Raw genomic sequence first — 13394 nt, forward strand, 5'->3', positions numbered from 1 at the left:
AGCCTAGCACAATAGTAGTACTTAGTAGGCACATAATCACTCTTTGTTGAATGACTTAATGAAGCAGAGCACAGTGTTTTACACATGTATTCTGTCATAAATATTTGTTTGTTTATATGCTGCACATGAGTTGCTTTAGTTCAGGAATTATATTATCCATTTAAAAAATATCCCATATTTCCTAATACTACACACATAAAAAAACCCAATATAAATATCTCATAAATGAATAAAGCCTACTTTGACTAAGTAAAAAAATTCTAGGGCATCACTTCTTAATCATACATGGCTCTTCATAAGAGGAGAGCCTCTACTATAGAGGCCACAGAAATTAATGGAGTTCAAGCAGAAGGAAAATATAAGAGAAAATAATTGGAAAGAAAATAATCTGTGAGAACATCCAAATGAATAGTGATAAATAACCACTTCTGCTAGAGGTACTCTCTCCAACATCTGGAATTTATGACATATTTTGGTGCTACTGATATTGAAATTTTCAAGTATTTTTATAAATACTAGAAATGCTATATGATATTGGGGAAAAGCATGGGATGAAGAGAAAGATTTGAATTTTTATCTTTTTCTGGTACTTATATTTTTAGCTGTTTAGCTTTGTACATGCTAATTAGACTCAATTATTTCATTAGTAAAATGTTAAGAAAAAAATTGCAGCCAAGACTGAATGTTTACTTTGTGTCAGGCAGTATGCTAATTTTTAATGTGAATTACTGATTATGACCATCACTGCATCACTATGAGTTTGGTGCTATTATTATCATCATTATTATTCTATTATCCTATTGACCAATACTAGGTTAACATATAATATAGTATTAGATTGTGAGAATTAAGGTCCAGATGTTATACTGTATCATGTTACCTGTAACATTTTTAATTTATATGTATTTTTATAGATGAAATGAGGAAAATGAGTCACAAAAAGTTTAAAGAACTTAGAAAAATTCAAAGAGCTAATAAGTGGAGAATGAATTTTCAAACCAGGAAGCTGCCTGCAGTGTGCACACTTCTTAACTAGTGTCTGTAATCTCTATCATCAGTACAGCCACCTGGCAGAACCAGTATGAGCATGAGACAATGTGTGGCAGATGCTTGGTGCACAGTAATATTTAGGAAAATGAAATAGTAATAATCTAAATACAACGCGTTGACGTCCTCTTTGACCTTGAATGATCTGAGTGCTGTGAGATCATGGGCAGCCAAACTCATCTTTGTCTTCTCTCATAGGATCTAGAAACATTCTTTGTCCATTTTCGAGACTCAACAATTATTTTATGAATGATTTCTTTAATTAGTGACTTATACTTCTTCATAAATAATGTAAAACGAATGGTCTGCTACTTATTGAACTTCATAACAATGTAAATATAATGCCATGCATTTGAAAAAAAAGGCATGCTTTGTCTTCCTCTACAATCTGAATAAAATTTCAAACTCTATATAAAGGAGTGCTGGGAAGCCCTCCCCAGTAAGGAATCATAAGAATCTTAAAGATTTGACTTAAAGTGTCACCATAAAGAGTTCAAGTAATCTACTGTTTTAAACCCAAACTACTTTCAAAATTATAGTAAATTAAAGGGTTTTTCTTCTTTTGGCTTTTCAAAAATCAATTTTATTGGGGAATAACTTGCATGTAGTAAAATGCTATTTTAAATTCATTGTCTTTTGACAAATTTATGTATTCATGCAACTATCATAATAAAATGATTTCCATCACCCCAAAAACTTTTCTTTGCTCCGTTCCAATAAATTCCTTCCACTCATATTTTCAGGCAATGACTGAATTGCTTTTTCTCGATCTAAATTATATTTGTCTTTTCTAGGGTTTCATGTAAATTGAATCATACACTATGTGTTCTTTTTAGCCTAGCTTCTTCATTCAGTTTAATGTTTTTGAGATCCATTCCTATTGTGTGTATCAATAGTTGATTCTTTTCATATTGCTCAGTAATGTTCCACTGTATGAATAGAATATACTACATTTGTTTATCCATTCACCTTTGATGGACATTTGAATTGTTTCCAGTTATTGGCTAATAGAGGTTACATAAACATTTGTGTACAAGTAATTGTGTGGAATTATTTCTCTTGAGTAAACACTTAGGAGGAAAAGTTATGGAGCACATTGTAAGTGTGTATTTAAGTTCATAAGCCTCAGCCAAAGTGTTTTGTAAAGTAGTTGTACCATCTCACATTTCCACCAGTGATATCTGAGAATTCCAGTTGCACCACAACCTCTCCAACATTTGAATTTTTCAGTCTTTTTAATTTTAGCCCTTGTGATGGCTATTCCTCTTAACTCTTAACAAAAGTAATGATTTGGTAACACAGCTATGTGTTTATCATATATGCATTATCATTATAGGAAATTTTTATTAAATTATGGGTCACAATTAGCAATAGGTTGAGGTCAACATTTAAAAAAGAGACACAGAATAGAAAAAAGTATTAGAGTGCCTCACATGTAATAAGGCATGCATTCATATTGGAAACAATATTATCTGTAAGTGGGTAAAAATGGGGTACTGGGGAGGAGAAATCTTAGATTTTACAATGGTTTTTGGCCCTCCAAAATCCATCAAAATCTTATTCCACAGTTTTTAATTTGTATTGGGCTTTGCTGGCTATTGCACGAGCAGCACTGGCACTGACAGATATCCAAAGTGTGTGCAAGATAAAGGCTATAAAATTATGGTGAATAAATAGCTGTGACTGGAGGACTTTCTCTTGGCCAACTGCTTGATCTCAAAGTCATACACTGAGAGGGTCCTGTGTGTGCCTGTGGGGTGCCTGTGGCTGTGACTTTTGCTTGGTCCCTGGTGCTTTTGCATCTGACTCGAGCTTTGAGAATTAAGTAGAAATAGATTATATTTATTTTATTCTTTAATTCTACAAATTTATTCAAATCATAAGTATGTCATATACTGAGAAGAAAAAATGTTGACATTAAAGATTATCTAGTATTTATACAGGTTAAACATTGTATTCTCATTTGAAGCGAAAGTTTAAAAAAATTATTATTTTAAAATTATTTTACTTTTGCTGGAAAAATTATCATTTTGTATGTTTTTAAATAATATATTTGAAAAATATTTAAAATGTATTTATATGTAAATAGAAAATTATATTAAATACAAATATATTTATGTATTTATATAAATTGCTACTTTCCATATGAAATTTGATATAGAGTACCAATTATATACGTAAATTACCTTAACTGCTTTTCAGCAAATAGTCATAAAATTATGTTCAATGTTAACATCTTTTATTTAATTATACTATATAACTATATAAATTTTACTTTGTCATTTTAAATCCTACATTGAATGAAAAGATAAGCTTTCTACTTCCTTTTTTGCATATAAATTCCAGAAATACATAAGACACATAATGGGATATAAATATGTCTGTGGGATTAAAATGTCGTCGGGGTGGTGATAAGAAAAAATGCGTATGTAAGGATTCTTAGTAGGGGCAATAATGGAAAAAGGTTGAGCAGCACTACAATGAGAAAACATTTTAAAATAATACTTTGTTTTGCTTTCATAGTTATATACGACTATACACCTACATTTAAAGTTATATAGTTATCTACTTTAAAACTATATTATTACACACAAATAGTTGTGTGTGTACTGGCTTGGAATATACAATACCTTTCTTATTGTAGCTAGTGGTAAAAAACACTGAAAAACACAGAGACAAGGAGAAGAATATTCAGAAATGAAGCTTAATGATAACAAATCTGCTTTTTAATGTCAATCTCTTAGATGCCAGACATGGTGCTTAGCACTATATGAGCATTCAGTATTTAGTTCAATCTTCTTTAAGTCTTTACATTTTATATATAAGCAAATGGAGGTTCAGAGACATGAAATACCCAATCTTTAAAAGCTAATTAGTGGCGGACCTCATTTCAGGTTGATATCTGTCTTCCTCTAAGGCCCAGGCTCTTTTTGCTGTTTTTGTGTCTTCTTAACCTCAAACAGTGTATAGTATAGTGAATAAGTAATGATGAAAACAAGAGTAAAATATGCAAATGACATGCAATATATACAGATAAATATGTTATTTTATTTAGCAAGCATTTGTTGATCAGTGTAGTATATTGTTTAGCTCTTAACTCTGCTTCACCTGTATAATAGGATAGTACTATTACAAACTTCATAGATGACTTTTGTGATGATTAAATGTGTAACAATGTATTTAAAGGGATGAAAGTGTAGTAACAGCTCAATTATTTTTAAGTGTTATTAGCTGGATATTATGGAGGATATAAACCTACCTGAAATAGTCTCATAGTTCAGTTTCACATGTCACATTTACAGACTCCTATAAATCCATGTGAGAACAAAATAAAAGCAGTAATAGCTATGAGTATTCAAGAAGCAAAGGTGGTTGTGGTATTTGGACAAGACAACTGTAGGAGAAAGACCTTTACCTGAACCCTGAGAGTGGATTGGATTTTTGGAAAGGAAGAAAAGAAAGGACCAGGGCCATAACAGAAACAAGATATGGAGCAGGAAATGAGCTTGGTGTTCAGGGTATTAGACTTTGTGAAACACAAACTTAGTGAATAAGAGGAAACAATAGACTAAAGAAAGGCCGATACCAGAATAGAGAGGTGAGAAATCTGTGCTTAATTCTTTGAGCAGTTGAAAGTCACTGCCAGTTTTTTGTCAGACGAATAAAATGCTGCCTTTTAAAGCTTACTTGTGACATTATACAGAAGTTGGAGAAATATCTGATACAAGAAAACTATTATTGACACCACTGCATTAGATCAGAAATACATGCAGAATGAAGTGGATGAGTATGGCAGTGATGGAAATGAAATATAAGTATAGGTTGGAGCAGATATCCCCTCTCCCCCCAAATAATCAAGTTTTCAGGATGATATAAGAAAAATAAGTAATTAATGACAACTGTGAGTTTAAGGCCTCAAAGGACATGAGAGAATATTACAATGAATAATGTAGAAGTAAATGAAGGAATTTAAAAAATCTTTGATTTTGTATATATTATATCTAATATAATTATAAACAGCAATATAAGATAGATTTAGATAAAATATTAAATCAATAATATGGCCAGGTCTTGAACTGTAATTCTGGGAACCATCAGCACAAAGATAATGACTGAAGTTCTTAGAATAAATGAGTTACCAAGGGAGACAGGTGAATAGACCTCTCAGAGCTACATGGATGACATCTCATATACGATAGCTTCAGGTAGTGGCTGTCTCTGAATGCATCAGCATGAATTTATTCACAGATGCCTGTAAGATCTTTTCTTTCTCATGTCAAGGAAGACAGATCTGTGTCACTCAAATTAGGCTATTGAGTTTTTCCTAAAGTGTTCCTGAAAGAGATAAGGCCTCCTATCTGTAACATTAAGTAAAGCAGTACAAAGAGATTCAATGGGGAAAAACTGCTATTTAGTGTATCACGTTTATTGCTGAATCCTGAGATGCAAGTTTTTTTTTTTTTAATTTGTAATATATACGTTTGCCCATCACTTTTTTTTATACTTTTGTTACAAATGCTGCAGTTTCATTCACATACACATTCCTTATGCACTGGATGTCCTTAAAGAATGAAGAGCTGCATCCTCTTTTTGGGGGCAGAAAGCAAAAAGTTGCTAGATCCCAAATACATAATGATTCACTACAAACTACTGGCAGAGTCAATACCTGATGCTTTATCCAGGTCATTATATATGATCAAATAAAGCATTTACCAAACCAAAATATAAGATGCAAAGGAAATTTAAATAACACATTACTTTGAATGTTAATCTGAAGTAATAGTAAGAGAAAATTCTTTCTAGCAATTAATCAATATTCAGTCCTTGCTGAAATAAAAATATGAAAAGATATATAGAGAAAAATAACTGAGATTTAAGAAAGGCAATGAATGCTAATAGATATAAAATAATTTATTTATACTTACTTTTTGTCTCAGACCAAAATCTTATCAATGTTTAAATGTTTTTAGCTTTAACATAATGTATGAGTTTGCACACCTGATTTCATGAATGTTATATATTAATAAGGCTAAATTAGAGATAGCATAAATATTGGTGGAAAGTATATTATTCCACAGAAATACTTCTTTTATTTTGTGAACTATTGTGTCTATATAGCGGGCTTCCTTGTTTCAGTTTTTTATTTTTCTGGTGCCCTATTAAATTTGTTTTCTTTTGTATTTGATGTAAAGCATTTAATAGCAAATTTCACAAAAGTCATTTTAATAAATGGTGTTCACTTGAACATAATTTTATATTAGTAGAGGATGCAGAGAAAATAGATTTAATTCATACTCACTGTGGCAGGGCTGCTGGCAGGGAACGTCTAATAATTGAGTGAACTTGTCTGTAAACATCCAGTTTAGACATGCACCGGCAGGAAGTGTGATTGGCAAAACTGATTGTTACTGGTTTGGGGCCTTGAGAGAGAGGCACTGTAATTTCAAACAACTACAAAGAAGGGACAAAAAGAAGAAAAAATTATATAGATGCTATTAAGCATTTTTATGGTAAATATTGGAGTCCCAAAAGAGTGAGATTAACTCTTTATGTTCTGTATAATATATTCAGGACATAAAGTTTTTACATTTACAACGTAAAAACTGTTTGTTTCTAATTAATATCCTTTATCAGAATACTAAATAGTTCATGTGCTTCTTTCATGTCACTATTATAAAGCATATTAGAATTCTGATAACCAGCTAATGATTATAGAGCAGAGGTGTAACAGACCAATGTGTTCAAGGAAAAATAATTATTTCAGAATTCTAGGTTATTCCAGGGTTTAAAAAGTGGCAAGGATATAAATTTCTTTGTGATATAAGAGCAAATCTACAGGCCACACAAGCTAGAAACATTTGGTTAAGTCCTATTTTACGTAAACTGAATAACAGACATAAAATACATAGGTATAAAACTTTCATTCCAAATTAAATTTCTACCTCGAAGTAGTTTTATATTTATATGAGATCTCTTATGAATTTATGCATAATAGAAAAAAACATTCATTATTTAATAGATAAAGCTTTGTGTCTGCAAATTTGACAGAGGTATTAGAAAAATAATTAAGCTTAAAATAAGGTAGGACATTTTACATGAATGTGGATTAGAGTCTCAAAATTTAGTTTCTCATTCTGAATGCCTTATTTGTGGAGAACTGCAGTTCTCTTCTTCCTTCCTCCAAAACAATGTTTAAAAACATTTAAATGAAAATTTAAATTAAATGTACAAATAGTTAGTATTTGTACATTCATTGAATTCCTAAGGCTCTTAAAATCTAAATTATTATCAGTAATAAAAGTAAAATCCTGGCCATTGCCTGCTGGATAAGATCGGTCTGTAGTAATGTAACTACAATTGAACCACGTGTTATTTGGTACTTTTATGGCAATCTGAGCAGTGCTAAAATGATGACATTCTCCAGAGCCTTGTGATTTGGCCCCTTGCTGTAATTTCATATCAACAGTTGAAGATCATTGGAAATATTTAGGGAATAGAATTAGTTGCCATTTGTCCATACTAAAGGGAGATTTATTGAGACGAATTTTGAAGAACGAAATGCAGAATTATGTAAATTATAAAATACACACTTTCTTCATTTGGAATGTATTTATTATATATTCATTTAAAAGTTCAGCTACTTTCTCAGTGTAAATGCCTTAGGAGGAGTGGACACAGGATCTCACCCTCGGGCACTTTCATTAGCAACCCCACTTATAAGTTTTGTGAACTTGGAAAAGTTGTTTAACTTCTCTAAGCTGTATATTTCTTTAAAAATCAGTAAGCTGAGGATAAGATTTGACTTATTCAGGGGACTAGTATAAAAATTACATAAGCTAAGGTATGCAAAAGTGATATGAATATTGATTACTATACAGATGTGTGTTTTAGTATTTGCATATATTCTCAAGATTCTAGGTCTTCTCCAAATACTGTCCATTCTATATAGATAACCTCAACATATGATTTCAACATATCCCAATATTATGATTTTGACCAGTTTCTTCTCTAAAAGACATTTGTTCACTCAGTTTGGATGAAATCTTTTATTAGGTGAAATGTCACACTGGCAGAAACCCATTGCACTATGTATAACTATTTTTAAAAAGCTATTCTGCAATGTCTATAAACACTATAGTTTTTCTACTTCTTAAGACATCTATGGACCCTACATTAAGAACCAGCATTACAGAAGAAACAAAGTGGCTTAGGAAATAGCAATTTTTAATATGCTGCTTATTTAATTTTTATGTTAAATAATTTACAAATTACTTATTTAAGTTCTGCAATAGTGGAAATAGTAGGAAGATGTATAGGTCAGCTTACAAACATCTAAGAATTTATGTCTTAGCAGTTAGATATCTTGTAATTAGATATAGATTATAACTGTTGATATGAAATCAGCAGTTAGATATATGTGCCTAAAGGTTAGAAGAGCCATTTGAAAGTCATCAATCTTAAAGCTGTAATTGAAGTCTCGGGCATTGATGAGATTTCTTGGTGAGATCATTCTGAACAAAAAGAGAAAATGTCTAATAATAGAACCCGGGGGAACAGGGACATTTAAGGGGTGAAAAAAGGCAAATGAACTGGTAAATATATCTGAGAAGTGTGACATGTAGAAAACTAGGAAGAGGTACCATTAAGCAAAAAAGAAAGCACAGAATGACAGGAGAGCTTCAAAAAGTTGTGTGTGTGGTCACAGGGTCAAACGTCTCAAGGAAACCAAGTATGGTAAGGATTGAGGAGACAAGTGGGTACCAGCAGTGGCTCTCAGTGGCAGGGCAGCAGCTGTAAGGACAGGAGCAGCGGTGAGAATGAAGAAATAAGAGGGACCCAATATGACCAGAGGGAAAGGGCCCAGATAACTCTGGCCACAAGGAACACTTTTGCTTATAGACTGCAAGCAATCACTTCAGGATTTGTCCTTGTCTCAAGTGACACAAGGCTGATCAGAGCCTGAGAGTGAAGGATAAGGCACTATTTAAGATAACGGCTATTGTTATTGTAGAAAAGTTAAGGATTTTTTCCCACCCTTAAGCCTCAGCAACATCATTCCTACTCTCAGTGATCACTGCCATTCCAGATTCCACCCTGGCATGCTTTCCAAAGAAGGAAGAGATCACAGTGAGCATTTCAGTAAACATGACTAGATTCAGTCATTCCTGGGTGGATAATGTCCACAATCAGGGCCTGCCCATAAGTATCACGTGTGTATTCAGGAACTGGGGCTGTGAAGAATGCTCTAGTCAGGAGGGGATGAGTTAAATGCCCATTAAGAAAGCATCTTTCTGCGTAAATAAGCCTGACTCTATACTTACAAAAGGTAGAAGAGATTTGTGTTGGTAAATACGCTCCTTAAAGAATAAAGGGACATGAGGCATTTAAAAAGTCACCATTTAGAGCAGTATTTTTTTTCTATAGGTTGAAGACATCATGTGTGTTAAAACTACAGTATAGTTTGGGAGAAAAATTACTTAGAGTTTAACTAATTAAATAAAAGAAAATAAAATTTTAATTATTGATGTTTTATTTCCCTTGTTGGAGTTTATGTAGGGAACTGGCCAATTGAGTTCAGTTAATTTCATCAAAAGGAATAAATAGACTGAAAAATTAAAAAAAATAAAATAAAACCTTTATTCCCCTGAAATACTTCTTTCACCTTCAAATTGTGAACTGTGTTTTTCAGACAGTTTCCTTAATTCTCTACTTGACTGTGTCAGTGTGGAAAAATTTTAAGGGTCCAGACAAAGATGTCTTTGACCAATAATAAAAGTAGAAATATTCTTAATAATTGAGTTTTATTTATCTATAATTTCAGAAAATTAGGAACATCTACTGAGAGTATGTTGTATGTGTGCATTAAGACATAATTGTACCTATGCTAGTTCTTGTCACACATTAAAGGGGCCTCTTCTATTTTCCAGTTTATTTCTGCACTAGTCTTAAATGAGTACATTGACTTTTTTTCATCTAAAATGATTAAATCATATTTCTACTACCTTTTTAATAAACCCAGTAAATTCTGTTTTCTTTATAGAACTGTGAATTTTGTATAGCTATACTTAATCACTGTTACTAACAGAGTGCATTAAAAATAACTTTATAATATGCATATTGTATACAACATGTTATATAAAATAACCTACAACATATATAATATATAATGATACTGTTAAATTTTAAAAGTATCAAATAACCTACAATATATATAATATATAATGATACTGTTAAATTTTAAAAATATCAAAAAAAATTTACCACAAATGCTGTTAGTGAGCAAGCACCTACAGTTTAACTTTCTTATGAAATTTGTGCTTGCTATTATATAAAGATCTGAATCAACACAACCATCATTTTCTCTAAAGAGTCAAGGTCTACCCAAACACATTAGTGTCTGAGACAACAGATTCTTTACATTTTAATAAAATAAGAATCTTTATATGATTTTTCAGACTATTTTGTGCTTTAATGTGTGTACGACAGAATTTTCTATTTTAGATTTAAAGCCAGAGTGCAAAAGTTATGTAGTATGTGCAGCATTAGCTAATAATTCCATGTATATATGTCTATTTGGTCAATACTGATGGACAATCATGACAATTATAATTTGACATTTTGAACATAATTTTCTTAAAATAGTTTTATGCTATAAAATGAATTACTCTTGAATGATAAGGTGATATTAGCTTGTATCTAATTTAGGATCTAAATAACAAAATTCATTATGACGATTGATGCTATACTATCAGCATATGCCTATTAAAAAGAATTGCTGGTTTTAAAGATCTGAAGGACTTATATAAAGAAGGCATTTAAACAAGGCTGTAAATTGAAAAAAATTCCAATTGTGTATTTTGTAAAACTGTAATAAACGAAAGGAAATGGCAATCATTTCCAACTGAGAGGTTCCCCATTGCTATCAACTGGAATTTTTTAAAAAGAATATTTAATAGTCAATTCTCACCAGCAAGAATGAACTTCAAATAAAGCAACATTTTGAAACAATAGGTTGTTTACATCAGCATAGCAACAGTTGTAAAGCAACAATTCCTATTTCTACTTATCTAGCAGGATATTCAAGAAAAAGGTGTAGAACTTCCTTACTGAGAGACCCTGGATTAACTAAATCTAAAGGAATGTTTGCGTGCATACAAATAGGAAACAAAAAATGCCTTCTTTTATAATAGCTTTACACCCAAAAATATAACTGGTTTCTCTTCAGTGCATAATATATGACCATATTTAATTTAAATATTCCAGCCTTGAGTCCAGTAATTAAGTATGGAAACAGTCTGGAGACTGTGATAAATAATTGTAAAGTCAGATAGAAACACTATGCAATATTTAAAGACATAATCCCTGAAAATGAGAAAAGAAGAAATTGAGGGTTCATTGTTGGCATTTCAACTGTGCATACCAACCACATAGCCAGCCATCTAGGGCCTATGGAACTTAAATTAGGTCTGGGAAGAACTCAAGACAGCAGATCCTAACAGATTTATATCTGGCACTGAATTAATTTTAGCGTATTATTATATATAAAATGTATATACAGTGCTATGATAATAAAAACTTCAATTCAAGAATACTGAATTATAAATACTGAACAAAATTTGTAGACATGATCACTACCCTGAATTGAAAAAAAAAAGTGGTATTTTTAATAGATGCATTAATTTTTTTCTTAAGGCAAATGTTATCCTTAAAGAAACTTCTGATAACTGGTATTGGTGTAGAGTTCTTTTTCCACATCTGGTTAAAATCTGATTTCCAACAACTGTGCATGCCATATATTAATTAACAAAACATTAAAAACAAATCAAATTCTGCTTGTTGAATACATATGAATGTCGTAAACTAATCTTTCAGATTGCTGCAGTGTTCTGTTTAATTACTCGGAGAACTATATCTGCAGTGAAAAATAACATCTCTAAGTTTCGTTCAATAGTTGCACATTTTATTTAGGTTTAAAAATTTTTTCTGTAAAAGAAAATTGTATGAGATACTCCATTTAACTTGTATAATCTGGAGTGCTTTTGCTAACATATATACCTACATTATTCCTTTATAAAATAATTTTTAAAAAGAATAGCTATTTCTTTTAAAGATGGCAATACGGATTTTTAACTAATGCTGTCCAGGATATCAGAATAAGCTAGAAGAGACCTGGCTGCCAGGCTGAGCTGGCTTCCTGAGCACTAATGAACATAGCAAAGGGGCTCCAGTTTCTTGAGCTCTAACCCTAAGATTACCAAGAAAGCCCCAGGGATTTAGAAGTTCTCTTTCATTCCTATCTTCGGTAAAAATATATTAGGTAAACACTAACATTTAAAGAACTTTTTACTCTAAATGTTTGGCTCAAAGGCAGATGACTTTCTTCTGCTTCTACTTTGGTCGTGAAATAATTGATGTTCTGCAAAATATACATACTACTTTTTGGTTATACCTCTTAAATACATATACAACTTCCCATAAGAAAATACACTTAAAGGATATGTTTATGAAAGAGGTCAAAAAGACATCCAATCAACTTAACTTTTCAAAGCGACTTAGGTATTAGCTACGGAGGACTTTGAAGCAGTTGTTATCGATTAGTTCACTTTGGAATGCTTGGTGCATATGGTTTTACTTTTCAACTAACGGCTGGCTTCCTCACACGTTCTGATAACACGCCCTTCATTGAGCCCCATAAAAGAATTTCTATGAAGCTTCCATAAAACTCGTAGGTTTTACATTACTTAAGGTACTTTGTCCTTACAATTTACATGATTCCAATTGGTTACTTTTGCTGCTAAAAGATGTGTCTGGAACTCCTTTAACAAAATAAAAATTCCTTTTTTTTCCTTCAGAAAATACAGCAGTAAGTTCCTTTTATGTTCAAAAGAAATCATCACACGTTCCCATTTATTGAAACTACATTGAAAATATCATAAAATAAACTTAGGAAAAGGTGTTACTTGAGTACAAGCTTTAACAAGCTGCAACAATAGTAAAAATGTTAAACACAAATGAGCACACTGCCTTCGGGAATTTCATTCTCTCCCTCAGTTTATAACATTCTTGATGTGTATTTTCATAAACCTTTGCACTTCTCTTTCCAACACTTTGACTACCTTTAATTACTTCATGAATGTTGCTTTTCTCTGCCAAATTGTAAGCTCCATTAGTGCAGGGTCCACACATCACTGTATACCCATTATACAGCCGAGTATGAAGTGTGCTTCACCACACTTGCTTGATTGAATTTAAATTAAAATTATCCTTTTGCTATAATAAAAATTTTGAGTGCATTCTTCAAGGGGGAGAAGGGTATGATATTATAAAATTAAAGGGAGAAACGGATG

At 31.7% G+C, this 13394-nt stretch overlaps 1 protein-coding gene across 1 annotated transcript in view; it reads right to left on the reverse strand.

The window, feature by feature from the left end:
- Nucleotides 1–13394, reverse strand: part of VEGFC (vascular endothelial growth factor C) — a 99912-nt gene that overhangs the window by 11189 nt on the left and 75329 nt on the right. Inside the window, exon 4 of the mRNA XM_039882593.1 lies at nt 6347–6498. Within this exon, the coding sequence (XP_039738527.1) occupies nt 6347–6498 (152 nt within the window). The remainder of the gene's footprint in view (nt 1–6346; nt 6499–13394) is intronic.

This window comes from Pteropus medius, unplaced genomic scaffold (assembly GCF_902729225.1).
Source record: "Pteropus medius unplaced genomic scaffold, Ma_sr-lr_union100, whole genome shotgun sequence".
NCBI classification, from domain to species: domain Eukaryota; kingdom Metazoa; phylum Chordata; class Mammalia; order Chiroptera; family Pteropodidae; genus Pteropus; species Pteropus medius.